General features: G+C 43.8%; 1 protein-coding gene across 4 annotated transcripts in view; it reads right to left on the reverse strand.

Moving 5' to 3' along the window:
• UBTD2 (ubiquitin domain containing 2) overlaps positions 1–23,270 on the reverse strand; it is a 74,531-nt gene extending 51,261 nt beyond the window's left edge. Inside the window, exon 1 of one of the 4 annotated variants that reach the window (XM_063724395.1) lies at positions 23,208–23,270. Coding sequence is in view for 1 of the 4 variants with exons in the window: in XM_002816192.6 (XP_002816238.1) it covers positions 22,809–22,878 (70 nt within the window). In the remaining 3 variants the exon portion in view is untranslated. Of the gene's footprint in view, positions 1–22,804; positions 23,186–23,207 lie in introns of those variants that run through there. The other 3 variants (XM_009241282.4, XM_002816192.6, XM_063724396.1) reach the window with 3 other exon arrangements.
• Positions 23,271–24,647: the final 1,377 nt, after the last annotated feature.

Genomic DNA, 24,647 nt, shown 5'->3' on the forward strand with positions numbered 1-24,647 from the left:
TTACAGGACCACTGTGGGTTCCCCCTCCTCCACTTCTAAGTGAGACACTTTAGGAAGTAAGAATGTCTCTGTTCCCTTTATCAACTATAAAACCAGAAGGTGACCCCAAATGACCACATGCTGATATTCTAAGTGCAGAGAGAACACTTTCATGTAATCTCCATCAACTTACCCCTTGGGACAAGCACCACTTTATAACTGAGATAGATTTTCCAAAACTCCACTACGTGACTGAAGAGCACAGGCCTAGAAAAACTTTATTAATCTTTCTACAGATTAAACAATGCCTTCTTTTCTTGTATCTCAATGAAACTTCTTTCCCCACACAGTTCAACTGCTAAATTCAAGTCAAGTTTGAATGGAGTTTTAAGCTGGAAACATTCAGTTTTCTGGGATAGAAGGCAAAGGTAATGAGAAAGAACATAACCAAGGGGCACAAGGAAAGATGAGCAGGATTATGCCGTTTTTCTACTTGATCCAGTTAGATAATAACTGTGTTTACTGTCATGAAGGAAACCACTCACATACACCTTTTTTTTTTTTTTTGACACGGAGTCTCACTCTGTTGCCCAGGCTGGAGTGCAGTGGCACGATCTCGGCTCACTGCAACCTCTGCCTTCCAGATTCAAGTGATTCTCGTGCCTTAGCCTCCTTAGTAGCTAGGATTACAGGCATGCGCCTCCACATCCAGCTAATTTTTGTATTTTTAACAGAGATGGGTTTCACCATGTTGGCCAGGCTGGTCTCGAACTTCTGGCCTCAAGTGATCTGCCTGCCTCTGCCTCCCAGAGTGCTGGGATTACAAGCATGACCCACCACACCCAGCCTCACTCACATACACTTCTACTGCAAGGAAAGAAAAGCCAACCAAAAACCTCCACCATCTGTGGAGAGAATACTGAACTAGACAACAGAAGACAAAGCTTACAGTTTTGGCTACTCTTTTTATTTCTCTTTCAGATCAAAATCAGAACTGAGACCCTGTGCCTCAGTTTCCTCCACTATAAGATGGCAATATTAACATCAGTCTTCATTAAAGTCAAAGGGTCTTTTTAAGAATCAAGAAAATGTGGCCAGGAGCGGTGGCTCACACCTATAATCCCAGCACTTTAGGAGGCTGAGGCAGGTGGATCACTTGAGGTGAGGAGTTTGAGACCAGCCTGGCCAACATGGTGAAACCCCATCTCTACTAAAAATACAAAAATTAGCTGGGCATGGTGGCACATGCCTGTAATCCCAGCTACTTGGGAGGTTAAGAGAGAAGAATCACTTGAACCTGCAGCAAGCCAAGATCGTGCCACTGCATTCCAGCCTGGGTGACAGAGAGAGATCCACCTAAAAAAAAAAAAAAAAAAAAAAAAAAAAATCAAGAAAATGTGTATGAAGATTCTTCAAAAATAAAAATGTACAATAAAATCTATCATTAACAGCCGGGCATGGTGGCTCACATCTGTAATTCCAGCACTTTGGGAGGCCGAGGTAGACGGATCACTTGACGTCAGGAGTTCGAGACCAGCCTCACCAACAAGGCAAAACCCCATCTCTACTAAGAATACAAAAAAAATTAGCCAGGTGTGGTGGCACGCGCCTGTAGTCCCAGCTACTTGGGAGGCTGAGGTAGGAGAATCGCTTGAACCTGGGAGGCGGAGGTTGCAGTAGGCCAAGATCACGCCACTGCCCTCCAGCCCAGGTGACAGAGCAAGACTCATCTCAAAAAAAAGTATCATTAACAATCACAGTTCTTTTCACGTCTATGAATTGTATTTGTGAAGCTTAAACAACTGAAAAGCTATTAGTAACTTCAATAAGATACACTCATACGCATTCAACTAGTTTTCTGTTGTTGTTTTTTTTTGAGACAGGGTCTCGCTCTGTCACCTAGAGTGGAGCGCAGTGGTATGATCTTGGTGGCTCACTGCAGCCATGACCTCCGGGCGAGCGATCCTCCCACCTCAGCCCCCCAAGTAGCTGGGACTACAGGTGCGCACCACCACACCTAGCTAATTTTTTTGTACAGACAGGGTTTCGCCATGTTGCCCAGGCTGGTCTTGAACTCCTGAGCTCAAGCAATCTGCTTACCTCAGCCTCCCAAAGTGCTAGGATTACAGGTGCGAGCCACAGTAACCTGGCCTCAACTACTATTTTACTATGGACCCACTGCTTATAAATCACTGTTGAGATAGTTACATACAAGTTCAAGTATGTCACTAGGTGTATTCAGGGTACGTTTGTTGTGAAAATAACAAGAGTTGGGAAGGGAGACTTTCATAAGTTAAAATAGGACAGTAGTGAAATATATCTGTATTACTAAACAATTTCATAATACAAAGCATGTAATATAAAGGCATAAACATATGTTATAAAGTTTAAATTGTATGCTATATAAAGTTATATTTAAAAACTTGAGTAGGGGCCGGGCGTGGTGGCTCACGCCTGTAATCCCAGCACTTTGGGAGGTTGAGGCGGGCGGATCACAAGGTCAGGAGATCGAGACCATCCCAGTTAACACAGTGAAACCCCGTCTCTACTAAAAATACAAAAAATTAGCCAGGCATGGTGGCGGGCACCTGTGGTCCCAGCTACTCCGGAGGCTGAGGCAGGAGAATGGCGTGGACCCAGGAGGCGGAGCTTCAGTGAGCTGAGATCACGCCACTGCACTCCAGCCTGGGTGACAGAGCAAGACTCCGTCTCAAAAAACAAAACAAAACAAAACAAAACCTTGAGTAATAAATTCCCCCCAAGATACAATGCATGCGCGTGTGCGTGTGCGTGTGTGTGTGTGTGTGTATAATTTTTCTGAGATGGAATCTTGCTATGTTGCCCAGGCTGGGCTCAAGCACTCCTCCCGCCTCAGCCTCCAGAGTAGCTCAGACTACAGGTGTGCAACAACACACCTAGGCTCTAATTTTTATATGGTGAAATGTGGTTTCAAATAAAAAGATAAAGGATGAATAGTTCTGACCCCTGAAATAAAATTAGTCTTTAGTATTTTATTTACTTTTGTTTTTTTTGAAACAGGGTCTTGCCATCACCCAGGCTGAAATGCAGTGGCTCAATTACAGCTCACTGCAGCCTCGACAAGTATTCTAAAAATCAGAACCATCAATAACTTGTTCTCAGATTGTTCTCCTCCTCCTCCAGCATCCTCTAAAATGTCTGCTTAAAATAAAACAACCCAGTCAGGCGCAGTGGCTCACACCTGTAATCCCAGCACTTTGGGAGGCTGAGGCGGGCGGATCACTTGAGGTCAGAAGTTCAAGACCAGCCTGGCTAATGGTGAAACCCCGTCTCTACTAAAAATACAAAAAAATAGCCAGGTGTGGTGGCGCCTATAATCCCAGCTACTCGGGAGGCTGAGACAGGAGAATCACTTGAACCCAGGCAGCAGAGGCTGCAGTGAGCCGAGATAGTGCCACTGCACTCCAGCCTGGGCAACAGAGCGAGATTCCGTCTCAAAAAAAAAAATTTAAAAATTAAAAAAAATAAAACAACCCAAGGAGCTGGGCACACACCGTGGCTCATGCCTGTAATCCACTTTGGGAGGCCAAGACAAGAGGATCACCTGAGCCCAGGAGTTAAGAGACCAAACTGGGCAACATGGTGAGACTCCCGTTTCTACAAAAAATAAAAAAATTAACCAGGCATAGTGGCATGCGCCTATAGTCCCAGCCACTCAGAAGACTGAGGTGAGAAGATGGCTTGAGCCCAGGAGATCAAGGCTGCAGTGAGCTGTGGTTGTGCCACTGCACTCCAGCCTGGGAGACAGAGGGGGACCCTGTCTCAAAAAAAAAAAAAAAAACACACACACAAACAAATGAAAACAAAACAAATAAAAAAAATTCAGAGAATTCTTAAAAGTTGTTGTCATTATTTCCTATTCATACAGTACTCAGTATAGGTTGCACATGAAGCCTGAATTTCTGCTTCATTCAACATAAGCACAGATCAGCCCAAGGGCAACCTAATTCCACTGGGCTGAATAGGCTATACATGCAATTAATCCTCTGTTCACCTCCAAAGCAAGTCAAGTCACCAATAGGTTTGCTAAGGATGACAGAATAAAATACACAAACACAAAATAAGTAGGAAGCTCTTAACAAGCAAATTAGATCACTGCCTCCTTTCACCAGGCAAATAAGAATCTGAGTTAATTACCGTGAAGAGTCTCTCTAAAGATAATAGGCTTCAGTACAACTAAGGAACCAGTCAGTAATAAAATAATTTCACCCAAAACCCAAACGAAATAATTAAAGCCGAGTAGTAAACTTTTTTTTTTTTTTGAGACGGAGTCTTGCTCTGTCGCCCAGGCTGGTGGAGTGCAGTGGCACGATCTCGGCTCATTGCAAGCTCCGCCCCCTGGGTTCACGCCATTCTCCTGCCTCAGCCTCCCAAGTAGCTGGGACTACAGGCGCGCACCACCACGCCCGGCTAATTTTTTGTATTTTTAGTAGAGACAGGGTTTCACTGTGTTAGCCAGGATGGTCTCGATCTCCTGACCTGGTGATCTGCCTGCCTCGGCCTCCCAAAATGCTGGGATTACAGGCATGAGCCACCATGCCTGGCCACCGAGTAGTAAACTTTTCATTCTCCAAATGATAAAAGAGCCACAACTGTCTATTCATATTTCACTTATTTACTCGAGCAACAACTATTTATTGCAGATATACTAGGCACTATACCAGATACTAGGGATATAGTAAAGAACAAATCAGACAAAATCCTTGCCTTCACAGTGCTTACAATATTCTGGGGGAAGACGGGAAGCATATAAGTAAACAAATAATTTCTCAAAGCAACTTTTTTAAAGCAAGTGGGAGGGGCACGCCAGTTTTAAGAACTGTAATAAAAAACACCACCCGTTTTTTTTCTTTTTTGAGACAGAGTCTTGCTCTGTCACCCAGGCTGGAGTGCAGTGGCATGATCTCGGCTCACTGCAACCTCTGCCTCCCGGGTTCAAGCAATTCTCCTGCCTCAGCCTCCCGAGTAGCTGGGATTACAGGCGTGTGCCACCACGCCCGGCTAATTTTTGTATTTTTAGTAGAGATGGGGTTTCACCATGTTAGCCAGGCTGGTCTTGGAACTCCTGACCTCAGGTGATCCACCCGCCTTGGCCTCCCAAAGTGCTGGGATTACAGGCGTGAGCCACCGCACCCGGCCAGCACCACACATTGTTTAGATTCCAAGTAAAGGGAACAGCACGAAAGCCCTAAAATGGGAAGAAGCTGTGCGTGAGTCACTAGATGTAAAGACTGCATCGGTATCCCACTTGTTTCATCTGAATCTAATCCATTCTTCATAAGCAACAGTCAGATTTTTAAAAACACAGCAGAGCAGGCACCAGACTTTACCTCCCAGGTCCTTCTTGGCATGCCATCTATTCTGGTTCCTACTTCACAAGCCACAGCCAAACTGTCAAACACATCTCATCCACTGGCCCCTTTTCCATGAAGTACTTCCTGTCTGACTTTCCTATGGTTAAACCTAAGTCTGCTCCAATTGGAGGCGAAGAGATGTAATATTTTATGCCCAAGAGAGGAAGGAGAAAAGTAATGTCAGGTGAGAGACAGGGAGAGTAGGCCTAATAGTGCTAAGTTGCATTTCCAGCTTCAAATGGGCTAAGAGGTAAGGTTCAAATCATAAACAAACAACTTCACTTACAGTACATTAAGCAGCCAAAAGTTGGCCGGCTGCAGTAGCTCATGCCTGTGATCCCAACACTTTGGGAGGCCCAGGCAGGGCAGATCACTTTAAGCCAGGATTTCAAGATCAGCCTGGGCGAAAAAGCAAGACACCATCTATACAAAAAAAATTTATAAATCAGCCAGATGCAGTGGTGTGAGCCTATAATCCTAGCTACCCCAGAGGCTGCCTGAGGCAGGAGGATTGCTTGACCGTCCAGGAGTTTGAGACTGCAGTGAACTTTGATCACACCACTACACTCCTCTCTTAAAAAAAAATAGGTTTTTCCTAGGATCTTACCGTATGATTTTAAAACTGGTTCCAAAGAACCCAAGAGAACAAAAGAAACACCTGCTTCAGAGATCCATAAACACAACTGAGATTACTCTGTAAAACATATTTTTGCTATTTTTAAGAACTATAATAAAAAGTTCCACAAATGTTAAGTTTCTAATATGAAGACCATCGTGAGACACGTTAGCTTACGCCACCAGGTCAAAATGATTGTAAAGGCATTGGAATGAAGTTTTTCTTGCCATCTTTACGCATATATGAAATTTAGGAAACTTCCTGCAAATGTGTTACTGACTGGGAAAACCACAGGTCTGCATGGTGTCTTTTGTTAATACAGGCATGTATACATCCAGTCCCGTAAAACTGTACAAGTGAGCACATTAACACAGTACATGGATGTCTAGGTTCCACTAAATGTCACAGCAAGCTCAGATGCATCTGCTCAGTATACGCTCTCATCAACACAAACTAAATAAACAATACTCAGAGAAAATATAACTTAAGTCATAACACTGCTTGACATGATGTGTTTAACTTCTGAGTACAGCTGATGATGTTGGTGATTCAAACTTAAAATCTCCTACAGAACTTTATGAGACTCTAAATCATGTTTAAAAATTTTGTGTACCAGGACTTTACTGATTCCATACCATCAAAATAAAATATAAAGAAATCAAATGCTGAGGCTATGTTAGTGTTCAATGTCAGATTTTAAAAAAAGAAGATTCCATGTTAATGTCTGAATCTACTGATTTCATCTAACATACTTAAAAATGAAAGCTGAGAAGTCAACTGACTTATTTAAGGTCATAGAGAAACGGAAGATGAGTGGAACTAGCACTCAAGGGTTCTTCTGACTCCCAGATCTTTTCATTATACTATATGGTCCTATTTAACAAAGCTCCTGTTCTAGAACTAAGAAAGGCTTCTATTAAAAGCATATTATTTTCTCTCCAATGCCATTATAAAGTCAAAGATGTGTTCCACACAAATGATAATTGAGCCTAAAACATGAGAGAACCAATCTCTGCCCCAGGTCCAATGCAGCTTACATTGTGCAAAGATAAGTAATGTATAAAAATAGCCATGATAGAAGTTTTTTTTTAAGTAGAGTGGAGAGGATAAGTACTATAAGAATAGTACTAAAGAAGTTCAGAAAATGGCAGGATTATTTCTGGGTAGAAAAATGAGAAAAAGGCTCAGAGTTGGTCAATAATGAAAGATTATCCTAGTTGGAACACAGAAAAAGAGAAGTGGAAGACTGTGGATCTACTGTAGCCTGGAAAATACTTCAACCATCCTGTGTAGAATTAAATCTACCTGATTTTCAGGGAAAACAGAGGATACAGCACACATTAAATGATACAAGGCCACATTCAGACAAATCCAGATTGTGGTACATTCTACAAGACTCTTCAAAAAGTCAATGTTGGCCGGGCGTGGCAGATCACTGGAGGTCAGGAGTTCAAGACCAGCCTGGCCAACATGGTAAAACCCCATCTCCACCAAAAAATAGACAAATTAGCCAGGCATGGTGGCACGCACCTGTATTCCCCAGCTACTCGGGAGGCTGAGGCAGAAGAATTGCTTGAACCCGGGAGGCAGAGGTTGCAGTGAGCAGAGATCATGCCACTGCACTCCAGCCTGGGCAACAAAGTGAGACTCCATCTTAAAAAAAGAGAATGTCATAGGGAAGAAGAGGAGGAGGAGTTCCGGATTTTAAAAGATTGAAGTGACAAATGCAATGTCTAAATGCTGATAAGATCTGATTTGGGGGAAAAAAAACCCAGCTATAAAAGACATTTTGAGGACAATTAAGGGATTTGGACTATGGACTAGATCTCAGAGGACATGAAGACATAATAATCTTTCTTAGCAGTGATAATGGTACCCTGGTTACGTAGGAGAAGAGCTTTACTTTTAAGAGATTCACATTGAAGTGTCATGATGTCTATATTCACTTTCAAATAGTTAAGTGCAAAAAAAAAAGAGATACAAAGGAATATATATCAAAAAAGATATATAAATATGACAAAATATCATTTGTTTAATATAGGTGACAGGCATTCACAAGGGTTTCTGTACTAGAGTCTTCCAACTTTTCAGTATGTTTGAAAATTGTCATTTAAAAAGTTTGGGCAGGGCGGGGTGGCTCATGCCTGTAATCCCAGCACTTTGGGAGGCCAAGGCAGGTGGATCATTTAAGGTTAGGAGTTGGAGACCAGCCTGGCTGACACGGTGAAACCCCACCTCTACTAAAAATATAAAATTAGCCAGGCAGTAGTGGTGTGCGCCTGTAATACTAGCTCCTCGGGAGGCTGAGGCAGGAGAATCACTTGAGCCTGGGAGGCGGAGGTTGCAGTGAGCCGAGACTGCACCACTGCACTCCAGTCTGGGCAACAGAGTGAGGAACTGTCTCAAAAAAATTTAAAAAAAAAATTAAAAGTTTGAAAAAAAAGAATTAGATGTAACCTTGGTAAAGATGGTCTATCTGGCCGGGCGCGGTGGCTCACGCCTGTAATCCCAGCACTATGGGAGGCCGAGGCGGGCGGATCACAAGGTCAGGAGATCGAGACCATCCTGGCTAATGCGGTGAAACCCCGTCTCTACTAAAAATACAAAAAATTAGCCGGGCGAAGTGGCGGGCGCCTGTAGTCCCAGCTACTCGGGAGGCTGAGGCAGGAGAATGGTGTGAACCCGGGAGGCGGAGCTTGCAGTGAGCCGAGACCACTGCACTCCAGCCTGGGCGACAGAGCGAGACTCCGTCTCAAAAAAAAAAAAAAAAAAAAAAAAAGATGGTCTATCCATCCACTCCTTTCAACAATGAAAGAAACTGAGTCGAACACAGCTAATGGAGGCCTCTTCTCATAACAAGATTAAAACCCAAGCGGTCTGAAGAATCTTAGACCAAACTCTTTCCATATGCCAGAAAATTGGGACCTAAGAGACACAGCCTGATTCTGTAACAAACATATACATGTGCATGTAAAAAAAAAAAAAAAAAAAAGTTAAACACATTTTTTTTTTTTTCTTTAAGAGTCAGGGTAGGCCAAGCATGGTGGCTCATGCCTGTAATCCCAGCACTTTGGGAGGCCGAGGCAGGCAGATCACGAGGTCAGGAGTTCGAGACCAGCCTGGCCAACATGGTGAAACTCCGTCTCTACTAAAAATACAAAAAATTAGCTGGGCGTGGTTGCGCACGCCTGTAATCCCAGCTACTCAGGAGGCTGAGGCAGGAGAATTGCTTGAACCCAGGAGGCAGAGGTTGCAGTGAGCCGAGATCGCGCCACTGCACTCCAGCCTGGGCGACAGAGCAAGACTCTGTCTCAATTTAAAAAAAAAAAAAAGAGTCAGAGTCTTGCTCTGTCACCCAGGCTGGAGTGCAGTGGCACAATCACGGCTCATTGCAGCCTTGAACTCATGGGCTCAAACAGATCCTCCCACCTCAGTCTCACCAGTAGCTGGGACTACAGGCACAGCCACCACCTGGCCTGCCTAATTTTTAATTTAAATACGTTTCTTATGCTTAATCTGTGATAATACAGACTGAGTAGCTCTTATTCAAAAGTCCTGAAACTAGAAGTTTTTAGAATTTTAGATTTTTTTGAGGTGGAGTTTCGCTCTTGTTGCCCAGGCTGGACTGCAATGGTGCGATCTCGGCTCTTCAACCTCTGCCTCCTGGGTTCAAGCAATTCCCCTGCCTCAGCCTCCCGAGTAGCTGGGACTACAGGCGCCCACCACCACGCCAGGCTAATTTTTTTGTATTTTAGTAAAAGACGGGGTTTCACCATGTTGGCCAGGATGGTCTCAATTTCCTGACCTCGTGATCTGCCTACCTCGGCCTCCCAAAGTGCTGGGATTACAGGCATGAGCCACAGCGCCCAGCCTAGAATTTTAGAGTTTTTCAGATTTGAATACTTGCAGCACACATACTAAGTGAGTATCCCTAATCTGAAAACCTGAAATCCTCTAATTTTGGATTAGGGATGTCCAACCTGTAGCATTAAAATTGTAACAGAATAAAAATCTGTTAGACTATAATAACCTAGTACATTAGAATTTTATATAAAATAACCTTGCAAAATGCAGCATTACATGCGAATTAGTCTGTTAGAAGCACAAAAAACAAAAATTTTAAACCACTTAACTAATAATATCACCTATAATATAGTTTCACAACTTGGTCTACTTATGGCAATCCTGCCTTCCCAAATCTAATAACATATCTCAGTAACTTCACATTTCACCTATCTCCTCTACAAGCTTCTTAGCAATCCCCCTAAATGCTATGTTTTTTCATATCTCTGTACAAGTAATTTCCTCTACATACAGAATGATGCCCTTCTCTGCCTTTTCTTCATCTAATCCTCTTTTAAGACCAACTTCTTGGGCTGGGCGCAGTGGCTCACGCCTGTAATCCCAGCATTTTGGGAGGCCGAGGCAGGTGGATCACGAGGTCAGGAGATCAAGACCATCCTGGCTAACACAGTGAAACCCTGTCTCTACTAAAAATAAAAAAATTAGCCGGGTGTGGTGGCAGGCGCCTGTAGTCCCAGCTACTTAGGAGGCTGAGGCAGGAGAATGGCATGACCCCAGGAGGCAGATCTTGCAGTGAGCCGAGATCATACCACTGCACTCCAGCCTGGGTGACAGAGCTAGACTCCATCTCAAAAAAAAAAAAAAAAAGACCAACTTCTTGTACCACTGTTTCCGTGACGCTTTCTGACCCTGCCCCCCACTCCTCCTTGAACTTACATAATATTCATTGCTCTAGAGACTTTTTAAATTTTACCTAAGTTCTACTTCAATGTATGATTCCTCCAGTAGGCCATAAGGTACTTAATATCATACAGCAGGCCTTATTTATATCTCTAATTACAGCTAGCGTCAAGTGCTGGGAGTTGGAATAATGGAGGCTATTTTTTAAAGTTTCAGGAAGAAGCATCTTAACTCAAGAAATAAAGTGGTTGCCCTAATTTGAAGGCAGATTCATAATTAAATGAACTGAACTATTTGTTACTCCACTCCTTTGATACTGTCACATAGCCCACAAGCATGGAAACGATCTGAACCAATGCAAAGAAATAGTCTCACCTTGCTTATACCTAAAAGCCCACTACAATAAATGCAAAAAAAACTTAAAGGTTTTACTGTGAGGATAAGAACTCAATGAGAAAAGCCCAAAAGTCACTAATTCATTACTTAGTCAAGCTTTGAGCAAATGTAAATATAATTATGACCTCACACTCAAATAAAATTCATTTAGAATGATTTTCACATGTAAATATTTCATTTTTCTTAGATGTCTAACTTCAACAGAAATTCCACTTCAGAAAACAGAGCAATAATGGAAACTTCTAAGTTTCACTGCAAACATGCAAAAATATGGCATCACAACACCCAATGTACACTCAGCAGTATTTAACCGCTCAGCTCAATATACGGATATATTAAAAACCAAACTTGATTCTTGCTGATAGCATGTCAAAGTAGCTGATGCAAGACAAATACATGCTGATTGTTCTTGGCCAACACATATGCATCTTTAAGTACATATGCATTAGTAAAGTCTCAGCCTATGGTCCTTGAACTACCAGTGACTCAAGAAAAGCTTGCTGGCAGCCTAGTACTGCCAGATAAGCAGAAGCGGAAAGATGCGAGGGATGAGGGGCATGGGGAGAAGCAGGTGCAGTGGCCCCCCAAATGAAGATAACCACTCAGGTGGTCTGCAGTAAGGAAAAAAATGAGAGTCATTAAATCAGCAAATTGATCATGTCTGGTTAATTTGATCATGTTGCTTAAACTAAATAAACCTAACATTCCTGCAACAAGACAAGAATGTGTTTTAGTCAAAAGCCACGAGAGATATAATTAATTCATCAATGTAAAGGCAAAATTTTGTTACTAGTGATTTAATACTCAATAATCATTCTCATTAGAGGACTCACCTGGGTAAAGTAGTACTAAGAAGGTACTGCCAAAGCTTTGCATATACAGTAATAAAATCAGCCAGATTTAAAAATAAAACCCATCTATTAAAATCTGTCCAAAGAGGCCAGGCGCGGTGGCTCACGCCTGTAATCCCAGCACTTTGGAAGGTCGAGGCAGGCGGACCACAAGGTCAAGAGATCGAGACCATCCTGACCAACATGGTGAAACCCCGTCTCTACTAAAAATACAAAAATTAGCTGGGCGTAGTCGCACACCTGTAGTCCCAGCTACTTGGGAGGCTGAGGCAGGAGAATCGCTTGAACCCAGGAGACAGAGGTTGCAGTGAGCCAAGATCGTGCCACTGCACTCCAGCCTGGGCAAGACAGCAAGCCTCCATCTCTCCATCTCCAAAAAAAAAAAAATTCGGTCCAAAGAAGGGGCATTATAGACTAGGGCTATCAAAAGTCAGAAGAATAAAAATTGCTATCGTGTCTAATGGATTAAAGCTTCTGTCAATAAAATGCAGCACTAATAACTGATTCCTAAATAAATTTAAATTGGAGATGAAAAAATCCTCACACAATGTCCACTGCAAGATTCTTCTTTAAAAATGTCTTCTGGCTGGGCATGGTGGCTCACACCTGTAATCCCAGCACTTTGGGAAGCCAAGGCGGGCAGGTCACCTGAGGTTAGGAGTTCGAAACCAGCCTGGCCAAAGTGGTGAAACCTCATCTTTACTAAAAATACAAAAATTATAGCCAGGCGTGGTGGCACACGCCTGTAATCCCAGCTATTTCAGAGGCTGAGGCAGGAGAATCGCTTGAACCTGGGAGGCAGAGGTTGCAGTGAGCCGAGATTGTGCCACTGCACTCCAGCCTGGGCGACAGAGTGAGACACCGTCTCAAAAAAAAAAAAAAAAAAAAGCCTTCCAACATAAATTCCAATCCTTTATTGATAGAAAATTGAAAATGGAGTGGGACTAGCCCAATGGAAGGTAGATGATCGGGAAGCAGCTACAATGGCCCGTGTCAATTTTTAATGTAAACTCTAGTGCTAAAACTTTTCCCAAAGAGGAGTCAGCTCTCCCCATGTCCAATATTTTCCGACTGTAGCTTCCTTGACCTATATATTAAGTTCTCATACCTGCCAGACCTGCCTACCCAGAGTACCACTGTATTTTCAACCTATATCTTCTTGCTGCCCATTTTCTTTTTGGTCCCCTCCCTACAACTCCACTCCTCCTAGTAAAATTTGCTGCCTTCTGCTTTGTATCAAGTAAATGCCCTAAAAGTCTCTTGCCAAAGTGGTATGAAATTTTAGGCACCTCTCTCATAAAGCCCCGGAGCTCACCGACCCAGAAAATATGAAGGATTTTTACCTCCACTGTCACACTAGGGATACAAGGAGACTAAATCTTCAGTCCTCCTCATGCTCAATTTTGCTTTACTTTTTTTTTTTTTTTTTTTTTGAGATGGAGTCTTGCTGTGTCGCCAGGCTTGGAGTGCAGTGGCGCAATCTCGGCTCACTGCAACCTCCACCTCCCGGGTTCAAGCGATTCTCCTGCCTCAGCCTCCCAAGTAGCTAGGACTACAGGCACGTGCCACCATGCCCAGCTTTTTGTATTTTTAGTAGAGACAGGCTTTCACCATGTTGGCCAGGATGGTCTTGATCTCCTGACCTCATGATCCGCCCGCCTCAGCCTCCCAAAGTGCTGGGATTACAGGTGTGAGCCACTGCACCTGGCTGTTTTACTCTTTACTATTGGCACAAACCAAAGAATAGAAGCATAAGAAAATTCAATAAACCAGTTAGATAATGTGTAGAACATAACGGACACTGAAAATACATAAGAAAGAAGTACACTCGACATTCTTGGTGAAGAAAGTCTTATAGAGAATGTGTTTGTCCTGAACCACACCAACCTCAAAACGGCTACTGGTATATTTTGGAACTGTATACCTAAGAAGTCTACCTTGTTTTAGGATATGAGTAACAAACTACAGCTAGAATTTTTGCAAACACCATGTATTAGTCCGTTCTCATGCTACTATAAAGAACTGCCTGAGGCCGGGCGCGATGGCTCATGTCTGTAATCCCAGCACTTTGGGAGGCCGAGGTGGGCGGATCATGATGTGAGGAGATCGAGACCATCCTAACATGGTGAAACCCCATCTCTACTAAAAATACAAAAAATTAGCCAGGCGTGGTGGCGGGCGCCTGTAGTCCCAGCTACTTGGGAGGCTGAGGGAGGAGAATGGTGTGAACCCAGCAGGTGGAGTTTGCTGTGAGCCAAGATCGCGCCATTGCACTCCAGCCTGGGCAACAGAGCGAGACTCCGTCTCAAAAACAAAGAACTGCCTGAGACTGGGTAGTTTATAAAGGAAAGAAGTTTAATTGACTCATACTTCCGCAGGGCTGGGGAGGCCTCAGGAAACTTACAATCATGGTGGAAGGGGCAACAAACACGTCCTTGTTCACATGGCAGGAGGAAGAAGTGCTGAGCAAAAGCGGGGAAAGCCCCTTATAAAACCAAAAATCTTGTGAGAATTCACTCACTATCACAAGAACAGCATGGAGGTAACCGCCCCCATGATTCAATTACCTCCCACTGGGTCTCTCCCATGACACGTGGAGATTATGAAAACTACAATTCAGGATGAGATTTGGGTGGGAACACAGCCAAACGGTATCACACCACAGCTAGAACCAAGTTACTGAACCAAATTATTTTCTGAAATTACAAGAATGATCCGTTCTAAATACAACCAGATTAGTTTCACAAGCAGAGACCTGCTTCCCTGTTTCCCAATTCAACAAAATTCAGTATACTAAGTACCTACTTACTATGTGTCAGGCCTGATTAGAGGTGATTTTCTTATTGCTTCACCCTTTATGAAACTCTCATGACTCAATTCTTAGTATTTTCTTCTCTTTCACTTACTTATTAGCAGTCACTCACTTTTACACCTTCAGTCAACTCACCCCAGCTGATCCCAAAATCCACAATCACAGCCCTAAGCATCTAGGAGTTCCCTATCTAAATTTCCGTACCACACTACATGGTGACTCCACTTAGACATTCTTCTGTCACCTATACCTTAACATACACTGAATGCTAAACCAGGGCTTTCCCCAGATATCTTTCTTATTCCACAAAACCTGCCAAGCTACCTCAATATTCTTGGTCACTCGGGTTCATAAACATGGTATTATTTTACTTCTCTTTTTCTCTTCTGTATCCCTACATCCAGTAAATCACCAACTCATTCCATTTTTTTCCCTTATGGGTTCCTCATCCTAGTCTCTTCCCACTTTAGGCAATCCTATACCAGTGCTTCTCAAACATTAATGTACATAGGAAATCACTTGAGAATCTTGTGAAAACGCAGATTCTGTAGGTCTGAGGCTGTGAATTTCTAACATGCTCCCAAGGTGATGCCAATATTGCTGGTCCAGAGACAAAACTTTCTGAGCAGCAAAGTACTAGACTGTAAATTCCTTTGAGGGCAGAGATTTTTTTTTCCCTCTGTTGTAATCCCAGTAACTAGTACATAATAGTGGTTCAACTAATATTTAGTGAATGATATTTAGCAGTCAGTACACTCTTTTCATCAGATGATAAGCTCTTCTCTTCAAGAATCCACATTAACATCCCGTTTCTCCATCATTTTCTCTCACACACACTGCTCAAGTCAAAGCAGCCACTTTACCAACGATTACTCCATGCATGTATTGTTTACAACCACTTCCAAGCTTTACTTCATAACCATTCTTCTATCTGGTATGTTAAAAACATCATACAGGCCAAATAAAGCATGTCTGTTGACTGGATGTGACTCATGTACTATCAGTTTACAAACTGAGCTGGAGAATCAACTGGGGCGAAGATCAGTCCCCCACGCCTTCTGACCCCGTACATGTGGGCCAGTTGCATTATGTTCTTTTAGGACAGATGCTTTTATTTGTAAGGTTTGTTATTGGGGTGCAGAGACAAAGAAAGGGAGGGAGGGAAAGAGGGAAGAAAGGGAAAGGGGGAGAGAAGGGAGGGAGGGAAGGAAGAAGACAAAAAAAAGGAAACAAAATGGCCGGGCACAGTGGCTCACAACTGTAATTCCAGCACCTTGGGAGGCTGAGGCAGGGGATCACTTGAGGTCAGGAGTTCGACGCCAGTCTGGCCAACACAGTGAAACACCATCTCTACTAAACATACAAAAATTAGCCGGTGTGGAGGTGTGCACCTGTAATCCCAGCTACTTGGGAGGCTGAGGCAGGAGAATTGCTTCAACCTGGGAGGCAGAGATTGCAGTCAGCCGAGACCATGCCACTGTACTCCAGCCTGGATGACGGAGCAGACTGTCTCAAAAAAAAAAAAAAAAAAAAAAAAGAAGGGAACAAAAAGAAGACAAAGTACATTTATGAATTACTTTTGTCAACTTTTTTTCTTTTTTAGCTACCCTGTTAACTGAATTGTCAACTTTTATAAACCATTTCACTGCTAATAACCTTTCATCAGATCAGACAGAGGAAATAAAAGTTTTCCACTTCTTGTTAAGAAAGCAAATGTTAGCTGTGAGATTTGCAAATTATTGGCTATAGATCTATTCTGTATACATCAGTGAAAGGTTACTTTATATTTAAAACTGAAACTAGAAGCACAAGCAACAGAAAAAAAAATAGATAAATCGGACATCATTAAAATTACAAACTTCAGGTGATGCACGGTGGCTCACGTCTGTAATCCCAGCATTTTGGGAGGTCAAGGAGGGAGGATCACTTAAGCCCTGGAGTTTGAGACCAGCCTCAACAACACAGAAAGACCCCGTCTCTACAAAAATTTAAAAATTAGCTGGCTGTGGTGGTGCACACCTGTGGTCCCAGTTACTCAGGAGGCTGAACCAGGAAGATTGGCTAAGCCCAGGAGGTAGAGGCTGCAGTAGGCCATGATTACGCCACTGCACTCCATCATGGGTAACAGAGCGAGACTCTATTAAAAAACAACAACAACAACAACAAAAAAAAACCTTTGTACATGAAAGGACACCATCAAGAGAATGAAAAGACAACTCACAGAATGGGGGAAAATATCTGCATATCATATATTTGATAAGGGTTCAATATCCAGAATATATAAAACTCTTACAACTCAAAAAAAAAAAAAAAAAAAAAGCCAAACAACTCAAAAAATGAGCAAAGGGCATAAATAAGTATTTCTCCAGGGAAGATATATAAATGGACATGAAAACAGGTGCTCAACACCACTACTCATCAGGAAAATGCAAACCAAACTAAGAGATACTACTTCAGAATTGCTGTAATTTAAAAAATGGAATATAACAAGTGATGGTGAAAATACAGAGAAACTGGAACCATCATACATTGCTGGTAAGAATAAGTGGTAGAAAATAATCTGGTAGTTCTCAAAAAGGTAAACATAGAATTACCATATGACCCATTAATTCCACTCCTATCCAGCTGAAAGAACTGGAAACGGAGATTGAAAACAGATACTTGTACACCAAAGTTCAGAGCTGCATCATTCACACCAAAATCTGGAAGCAGCCCAAATGTCCAACAGATGAATGGATAAAAAAAAGTGGTATATACATGGGCAGGAGTTCGAGACCAGCCTGGCCAACATGGTGAAACCCCGTCTCTACTAAAAATACAAAAAAACAATTAGCCAGGCGTGGTGGTGTGTACCTATAATCCCAGCTACTCGGAAGGCTGAGACAGGAGAATCGCTTGAATCTGGGAGGTGGAGGCTGCAGTGAGCTGAGATCATGCCATTGCATTCCAGCCTGGGCGACAGAGCGAGACTCTGCCTCAAGGGGGAAAAAAAAAAAAGCGGTATATACATACAATGGAATATTATTTAGCCATAAAAAGGATAGAGTACAAATACACGCTACAACAGGATGAACACGGGAGACATTATGGTAATTAAATAAACCACAAACAAAAGGGCAAATATTTTATGATTCTACATATAGGACCATACAACATTGTGAATATAATCAATGCCACTGAATTACATATTTAAAAATGGTTGAGACGGTAATTCTGTTATATGTTTTGCCACAATTTTATTTTTATTTATTTATTTTGAGACTGAGTCTCACTCTGTCACCCAGGCTGGAGTGCAATGGCGTGATCCTGGCTCACTGCAACTTCTGCCTCCCATGTTCAAGTGATTCTCCTGCCTCAGCCTCCTGAGTAGCTGGGATTACAGGCACTCGCCACCACACCTGGCTAATTTTTGTATTTTCAGTAGAGATGGGGTTTCTCCATGTTGGCCAAGTTGGTCTTGAACTCCTGACCTCAAGTGATCTACCTGCCTTGGCCTCCCAATGTGGTGGGATTACAGATGTAAGCCACTGGGCCTGGCCAATTTTGCCACAATTTAAAAAAAGTAAACTATGGAAAAACAGAAAACTAGCATTCTTTATAGCAGCCCTGGGTTTAAGCTCTGACTGCCAGTTATAAGCTATGTAATAATGAGCAAGTTATTAAAGGTTGGTGCAAAAGTAATTGCGGTTTTTGCCATTAAAAGTAATGGCAAGGAACAAAACTATTTTTGCACTAACCTAATAACTGCTCTGGGCTTCAATCTTTATCTATGAAACAGAGATACTATCCACCTCATACGGTTGTTAGGACCTGTTACATAATAAATACTGGGTAAATGGTAGATGCTATTCAAAAACCATTGTTACTCACTGAGTAGGTGTCTGTAAGGCTGCTATAAATGGGTATCTGAAAGAACTCCATGATGTTCTCAAGACATTCTGGAATAGAGACTAAAGGAATGAATGTCCAGCATTCAGTTATTCTCTGTAAACCTGGAAACTTGTGACCACCACGGTCGGTTCTCTTAGGATATCACTGAAAGCACAAAATAAATGACACACTCAGAAAGTGAGAATTTACTTTGTACATCACTATACTTTCATTAAAGAGGTGAAGAAAAAAAAGGTTGGTTGTCTTCAATTAATACAATTTTATTGGATTTTCTGCCCACATATTTATTTCAAAAAATCATAAAGGATTTAATTCCTTAGCAAATGTCATGGCTAAAGGCTTGTCTAGAGGTCCTAAGTGCCAACTCCAGCATCACAATGTCATTATAATACGGCGGAGAACCATACAGAATGTCTGAAAATGTCAAAACAGGCTGGGTGAGGTGGCTCACGCGAGGTCAGGAGTTCAAGACCAGCCAGACCAACATGGTGAAACCCCATCTCCACTAAAAATATGAAATTAGCCAGGCATGGTGGCGCACGCCAGTAATGCCAGCTACTTGGGAGGCTGAGGCAGGAGAACTGCTTGAACCCGGGAGGGTGGAGGTTGCAGTGAGCTGAGATCATGCCATTGCACTCCAGCCTGGGCAACAAGAGTGAAACGACGTCTCAAAAAAAAAAAAAGTCAAAACAATGGGAAATTCTAGGAGCATGGAAGCTTAGAACTGTTAAATAATCTTACATAATTTCTATGACATACCTGTCTTGATTAAAAGCAGGCATTAAAAAAAAAAGTAGGCTGGGCACAGTGGCTCACACCTGTAATCCCAACACTTTGGGAAGCATAGGCGGGCGAATTACTTAAAGGTCAGGAGTTCAAGACCAGCCAGGCCAACATGGTGAAACCCCGTCTCTACTAAAAATACCAACAAATTAGCATGGCCTGGTGGTGGGCACCTGTAATCCCAGCTACTCCGGAGGCTAAGGTAGGAGAATCTCTTGAACCTGGGAGGCAGAGGCTGCAGTGAGCAGAGATCGTGCCACTGTACTACAGCCTGGGCGACAGAGCAAGACTCCATCTCAAAAAAAAAAAAAAAAAGAAAAAAAAAAAGCAGCCTAACTACTCACGTGGCTGAGGCCAGAGGACTGCCTGAGCCCAAGAGTTCAAGGCTGCAGTAATCTATGATCATGCCACAGTACTTCAGCCTGGGTGACAGAGCAAGACACTATCTCAATAACAAAATATAAAAGTTTTTTTATTTGAAAAAAGCCTAAGTAGCTGAAGCTCAAGAACTAAATTCTAGGCAAGGTATATGCCAGAGAAAAATACAACAATTAATCCCAAAACAATAGATAATGCAAAGCTTATAATGTGAATTAAGTCACTTCCATATTCTACAGTCTCTTATAAAAATCTCCCAAATTCCTTCAAAGAAGTAATACACCTAATGAGGAAGCTTTTATTGATATACATGTAATTACTTGCATACATAAGAGATGGATTCAGAGGGAAAAAGGAAAGTACAGTATTTCAAACGGTCAAAAGATTTTTTAAAAATCTTTTTCTTACTAAGGCGGACTGATATTTAGAAAGGGTCAAGCTATTCTAAAATGGTGATGTTTGCACAACACTGTGAATGTAATTATTTTGTTTATTTTTTTAAAGACAGAGTCTCACTATGTTGCCTGGGCTGGTCTCCAACTCCTGGGCTCAAGCAATCCTCTCGCCTCATCATCCCAATGTGCTGGGATTACAGGCATGAGCCACCCCGCCTGGTTGGTGAATGTAATTAAATCTGTCACGAAAAGTTTAAATCCATTATAAGAAGCATGTGAAGACTCCATGTTGATAAAATAATTTTGATAACCCAATACATTCAGATTAAAAACACGGCAAAACCCCCCTCTACTAAAAATTTTTTAAAAATTGGCCGGGTGTGGTGGCATGCACCTCGTGGTCCCAGTTACTTGGGAGGCTGAGGTAGAAGGATCACTTGTACCTGGGAGGTCAAGGCTGTAGTGAGCTGTGATCGTGGCACTGCACTCCAGCTTGGGCGATAAAGCAACAACCTGTGTCTCCAGAAACCAAACCAAGCCCTCCACACATCCCCCAAACCTAACTCACTACCACAGTATGTTTGAAAAGCTAGGGATCTGTGCCAATACCCTTAGGAAAAAGTCTTTCCCTTCCCAACAATCTACTTATTAAGCAATAATTTTTTTTATATGTTAACCTGCAATACACCTGAGTTAGTTTCACTAAACCACAATTAACTCTTAATTATCATGACAATAATGGAGAATAAAAGCATCCATAATCAAATTCCAGAAATAATCCTTTTAGTCCAAGAGCCTCTTCCCCGACCCCAGTTACATCAGGGCCCATGCCCTCTCTCCAAAAGAAAATAAAGACGTTTGGTGGTTGATGTTCCTTTTTCTAAACTTCATGTACAGCACAGCTTATGGTCCAGAGAACTCAGTCCTCAAAGAAACTGATACTATAGCTATCTAACTGGATACCACCGGTAATAAATTACCCAAAGCTAAGATTTCACGCTTTTTAAAGCCCATATTAATAATGCCTGTCTGGTCATAAGTCACACTACCAAAAGGCTTAAATAAATTAATCCACATGCATTACGGAGAAGAGCAAAACGCTTATGACAATATTAAAATTAGTGCGAAAAAAATTTAATTAAAACTAAACACTAGCTATAACAAATACTAATATATTTCAGAACCATTCATGATCAACACAATTAGAGAAAGATTCATTCTGATCCCTCAATTTCACCTTAACCCAAGGCTGTTTTAAATCGTGCCCTTTTTATCTTCCTGCTTTGTTGTCACTGAAGATCTCAATATGCCAGTAATAATGCTACGACATAAAATACACTATAAAGTAGCATTTTCATGGACTTTTTCAAGACAACTTTCACTGAGTTCTCAAGTTATTTACCCAGGATTTAGTCATACAGGATACCCACAGATTTTAATAAAGTGGCATGGCTAACCATCATGGAATTCAGGAAATCCATCAGCCAAAAAACTTAGGTGTACATGGTTTGTGAAGAGAGCTTAAGTGACAGGGCAAGCAACTGGTCTAAATGTTAGTATGCTAAGAAAAAGTTGTAAACCCTCCCATACCCAATTTAAAAATTTACAAACATGCACATTTTAAGGCAGCTAACATTAGGTCAAAAATCAAACCAACGCTGTCATCTTTGCTTAAAGGCTGTTTATAACTAAAATATTCTACAGAATGGACGTAACAAAAGGTCACTTAAATATAGAACTAATTTTATTATTATACTGCCATACTACAACTACTACTGATTGAATTAAAATACCTATCCTCAGCACGCTTTTTACTATAAAGTAGGAGTGCGTTCCCGTGTTAGAAAACTTTTAAAAGTACTGATCTTACTGGGGTAAGTCAGAGTCCAACTGCATTTGTACTTTTATCCTACATATTTTCCTTCTACGTAAGACAGATGGGAATTTGATTAGCCCACCCCGACAGCACACCGGCCTAACACCCCCAAGCTCTAGCAAAGAGCCACGTTTTACCCGGGAAGACCGTTTCCCCACCCCTCCTTAATACAATGCCTGCGGCCACTGGAGACTCCTCCAGCCGAGCTCCAGAAACTCGCAGGTTTAAATGGCCAATTTGGAACCAACCGGGGCAGCTGTCATCTGAAACTCAGGAAAGCTGAGACCAGCCAACTCCACTGAACAAGGAAGGGTGCGGAAAGATGTGGCGGGGCCCGTTGGAGGGGACGCATCAAGCTCCCTCCCCCCGCCATCAATTCGCTTTTCTGCAACCCCGGCGCCGCCATCCTGTTTCTCAATAATTAAACGCGCTGGAGAGGGAGTGAGGTGGCCAGAAGGGCAGCTTCGGGTCCGACTTCCCCGAGCCGAGCGGGGCTGTCGGCGAGGCCGAGGGCTACGTCCCCGGCGCTCAGAGGACTTTTCTTCGGGGCTGGGGCGGGAAGAGGCGACCCCCGCGGCTGGCAGGGCAGCCGGAAGCGGAGCGCGGGGAATGACGTGGAAGAGGGGATGACAAAGGGGCGCGGGGGCCCGGCGCGGCCCGCGGGGGTCGGGACAGGTGGCCGGGCCTGGCCAGGAACAATGGGGGGCCGAGGCTGCCCCCTGGCGCTCACCTACCTCCGGTGCCCTCCGAGTTCTCGTTGAGGCTGCCCGAGGAGTCGTGCTGGGCGCCCACACACCCGCCCATGGGGGCCCCCGGCGCCTCGTCCGCCACCTCCGGACGCTCGTCCGGGCCCGCCGCCGCCGTAGCCTCCTCCGGCGCCACCGCCGAGCTCCGGACAGGCGCGCCGCTCCGCTCGCCCGCCGCGGCCCAGCCTCCGCCCCCCTCGCCGCTCCACCCACCGCCTTGGCTCGGCCCCTTCCTCCGCGCCCACTTCTACCTCAACCCCCGGGCCGCCCGCCTGGCAGGCCTGGCCCGCGCGCCGCCCTCGCCTTCGGCTCAGCCCCGCCAGGCCAGGGCTGGCCCATCCCGGGCGGGCCGCAGCGACAGCCTCGCCCCCTCACAGCCCCGCACACCCGCGTCCAGGCGAGCCCCGCGCCGGCGCCTCGCGTCCGCCAGGACCCATCGGCCCCCGCCCCGCGGCGCCGCCCTCAGCACCCACGGCCTGGACTCGGCCCGGCCCGCCCGGAATCGCCGGAGAAGGGCGGGGCCACCGGAGGCCGCGCTTTGATTGGCTGCGGGCGGGGCTGCGAGCGGAGCGGGGCGAGGGTGAGGCGGGGGAGGGGACGCAGGGGGCTAGGTGGGGGGAGGACTGGCGGCGAGGGGAGGAGGAGAGAGGGAGGACGAGAAGAAGAAAGAAGAGGGGAGAAGGGAGGGAAAGCAGGAAAAGCCGAACAAAAGTGAGAAAAGAGGAGTGGGAAGGGGCGAAATCGAGTTCCTGGCTCCTCGGCTGTCGGCTCCTTCTTGCTGGTGGAAGCGGGTCGCACGGGGGATCCGAGAAGTAGTCGTGGAAGACTCGCAGGCGGGGACGGAGCGGTTTCCCAAATAACGGGGGCTCGGGGGAGGGTGTCCTGGCCGAACGTTGAGGTCCCAGCGCCTTTTGAATTTGTATGGCGGTCCGTGGGTTGGTACCCCGAATCTGGGCTTCCTCTTGCCTGCCCACCCCCGTCTTCCCTAAAATCATGGGGCGCCATTATTAGGGGTGGAGGCAGTGGTTGTGTCAAACCAAACTGAGATTAGAGGCGAGGCGCCCTGATGGAACGCCTGGAAAGAAGAGATAAACTCTGACCTTAGCGTTCAGGGGGCTTGGGTTTCTTTCATTTTCACGGGATTAATGATTCAAACAATACTACTTATCAAGATCCTACCTTTGGGTATCTTAAATCGTCCTTAGGCCAAAGTGAAGTGTAAATGAGTGAAACACCCTGCTTTTTCGAATCTAGAATTTGGGACATTGACCACGCCCAACATTCTTGGCGGTTACTTTTCCAATCTCAGCCAAATTGTTAATGGTCCCTTTAGAATTGTGCTTCGTGCTATGATGCCTTAAAATTCTTATCATCCTGCTTGGGCCTTTCTAAAGCTTATTTCTGCCTAAGAAGCTGTTTTAACTATCTGCTCCATTTTTATATCAGACTTTCTTTTTTTAACATCCTGGGTCAGCTTTTGCTTAGCACGAAAAAAAATTTTTTTAAGTTGAAATACCTAAGAAAGCGATGCTCTGCAGCTTGGGATTTGCATTTAAATATATTCTCATACACTGCTGGTGGGAGTGTAAATTGGTTCAATCTTTTTTGCAAAGCAATTTGGCAATGCAGATCAAGAGCCTTAAAAATGTTCATATCCTTTGACTCGGGATTATTCCACATCTGGGAATCTAGCTCACAGAAATAGATCAAGATATTATACAAAGATTTAGATCTCTGTATTCATTTGATAAAAAGACAGTAGACAAACAAGCAAAACCTACACTTAGGTTAAAACACAGAAATGTCGTGAGATATAGAAATCTGCTA

This window comes from Pongo abelii, chromosome 4 (genome assembly GCF_028885655.2).
Source record: "Pongo abelii isolate AG06213 chromosome 4, NHGRI_mPonAbe1-v2.0_pri, whole genome shotgun sequence".
In the NCBI taxonomy this organism is placed as follows: Eukaryota; Metazoa; Chordata; class Mammalia; order Primates; family Hominidae; genus Pongo; species Pongo abelii.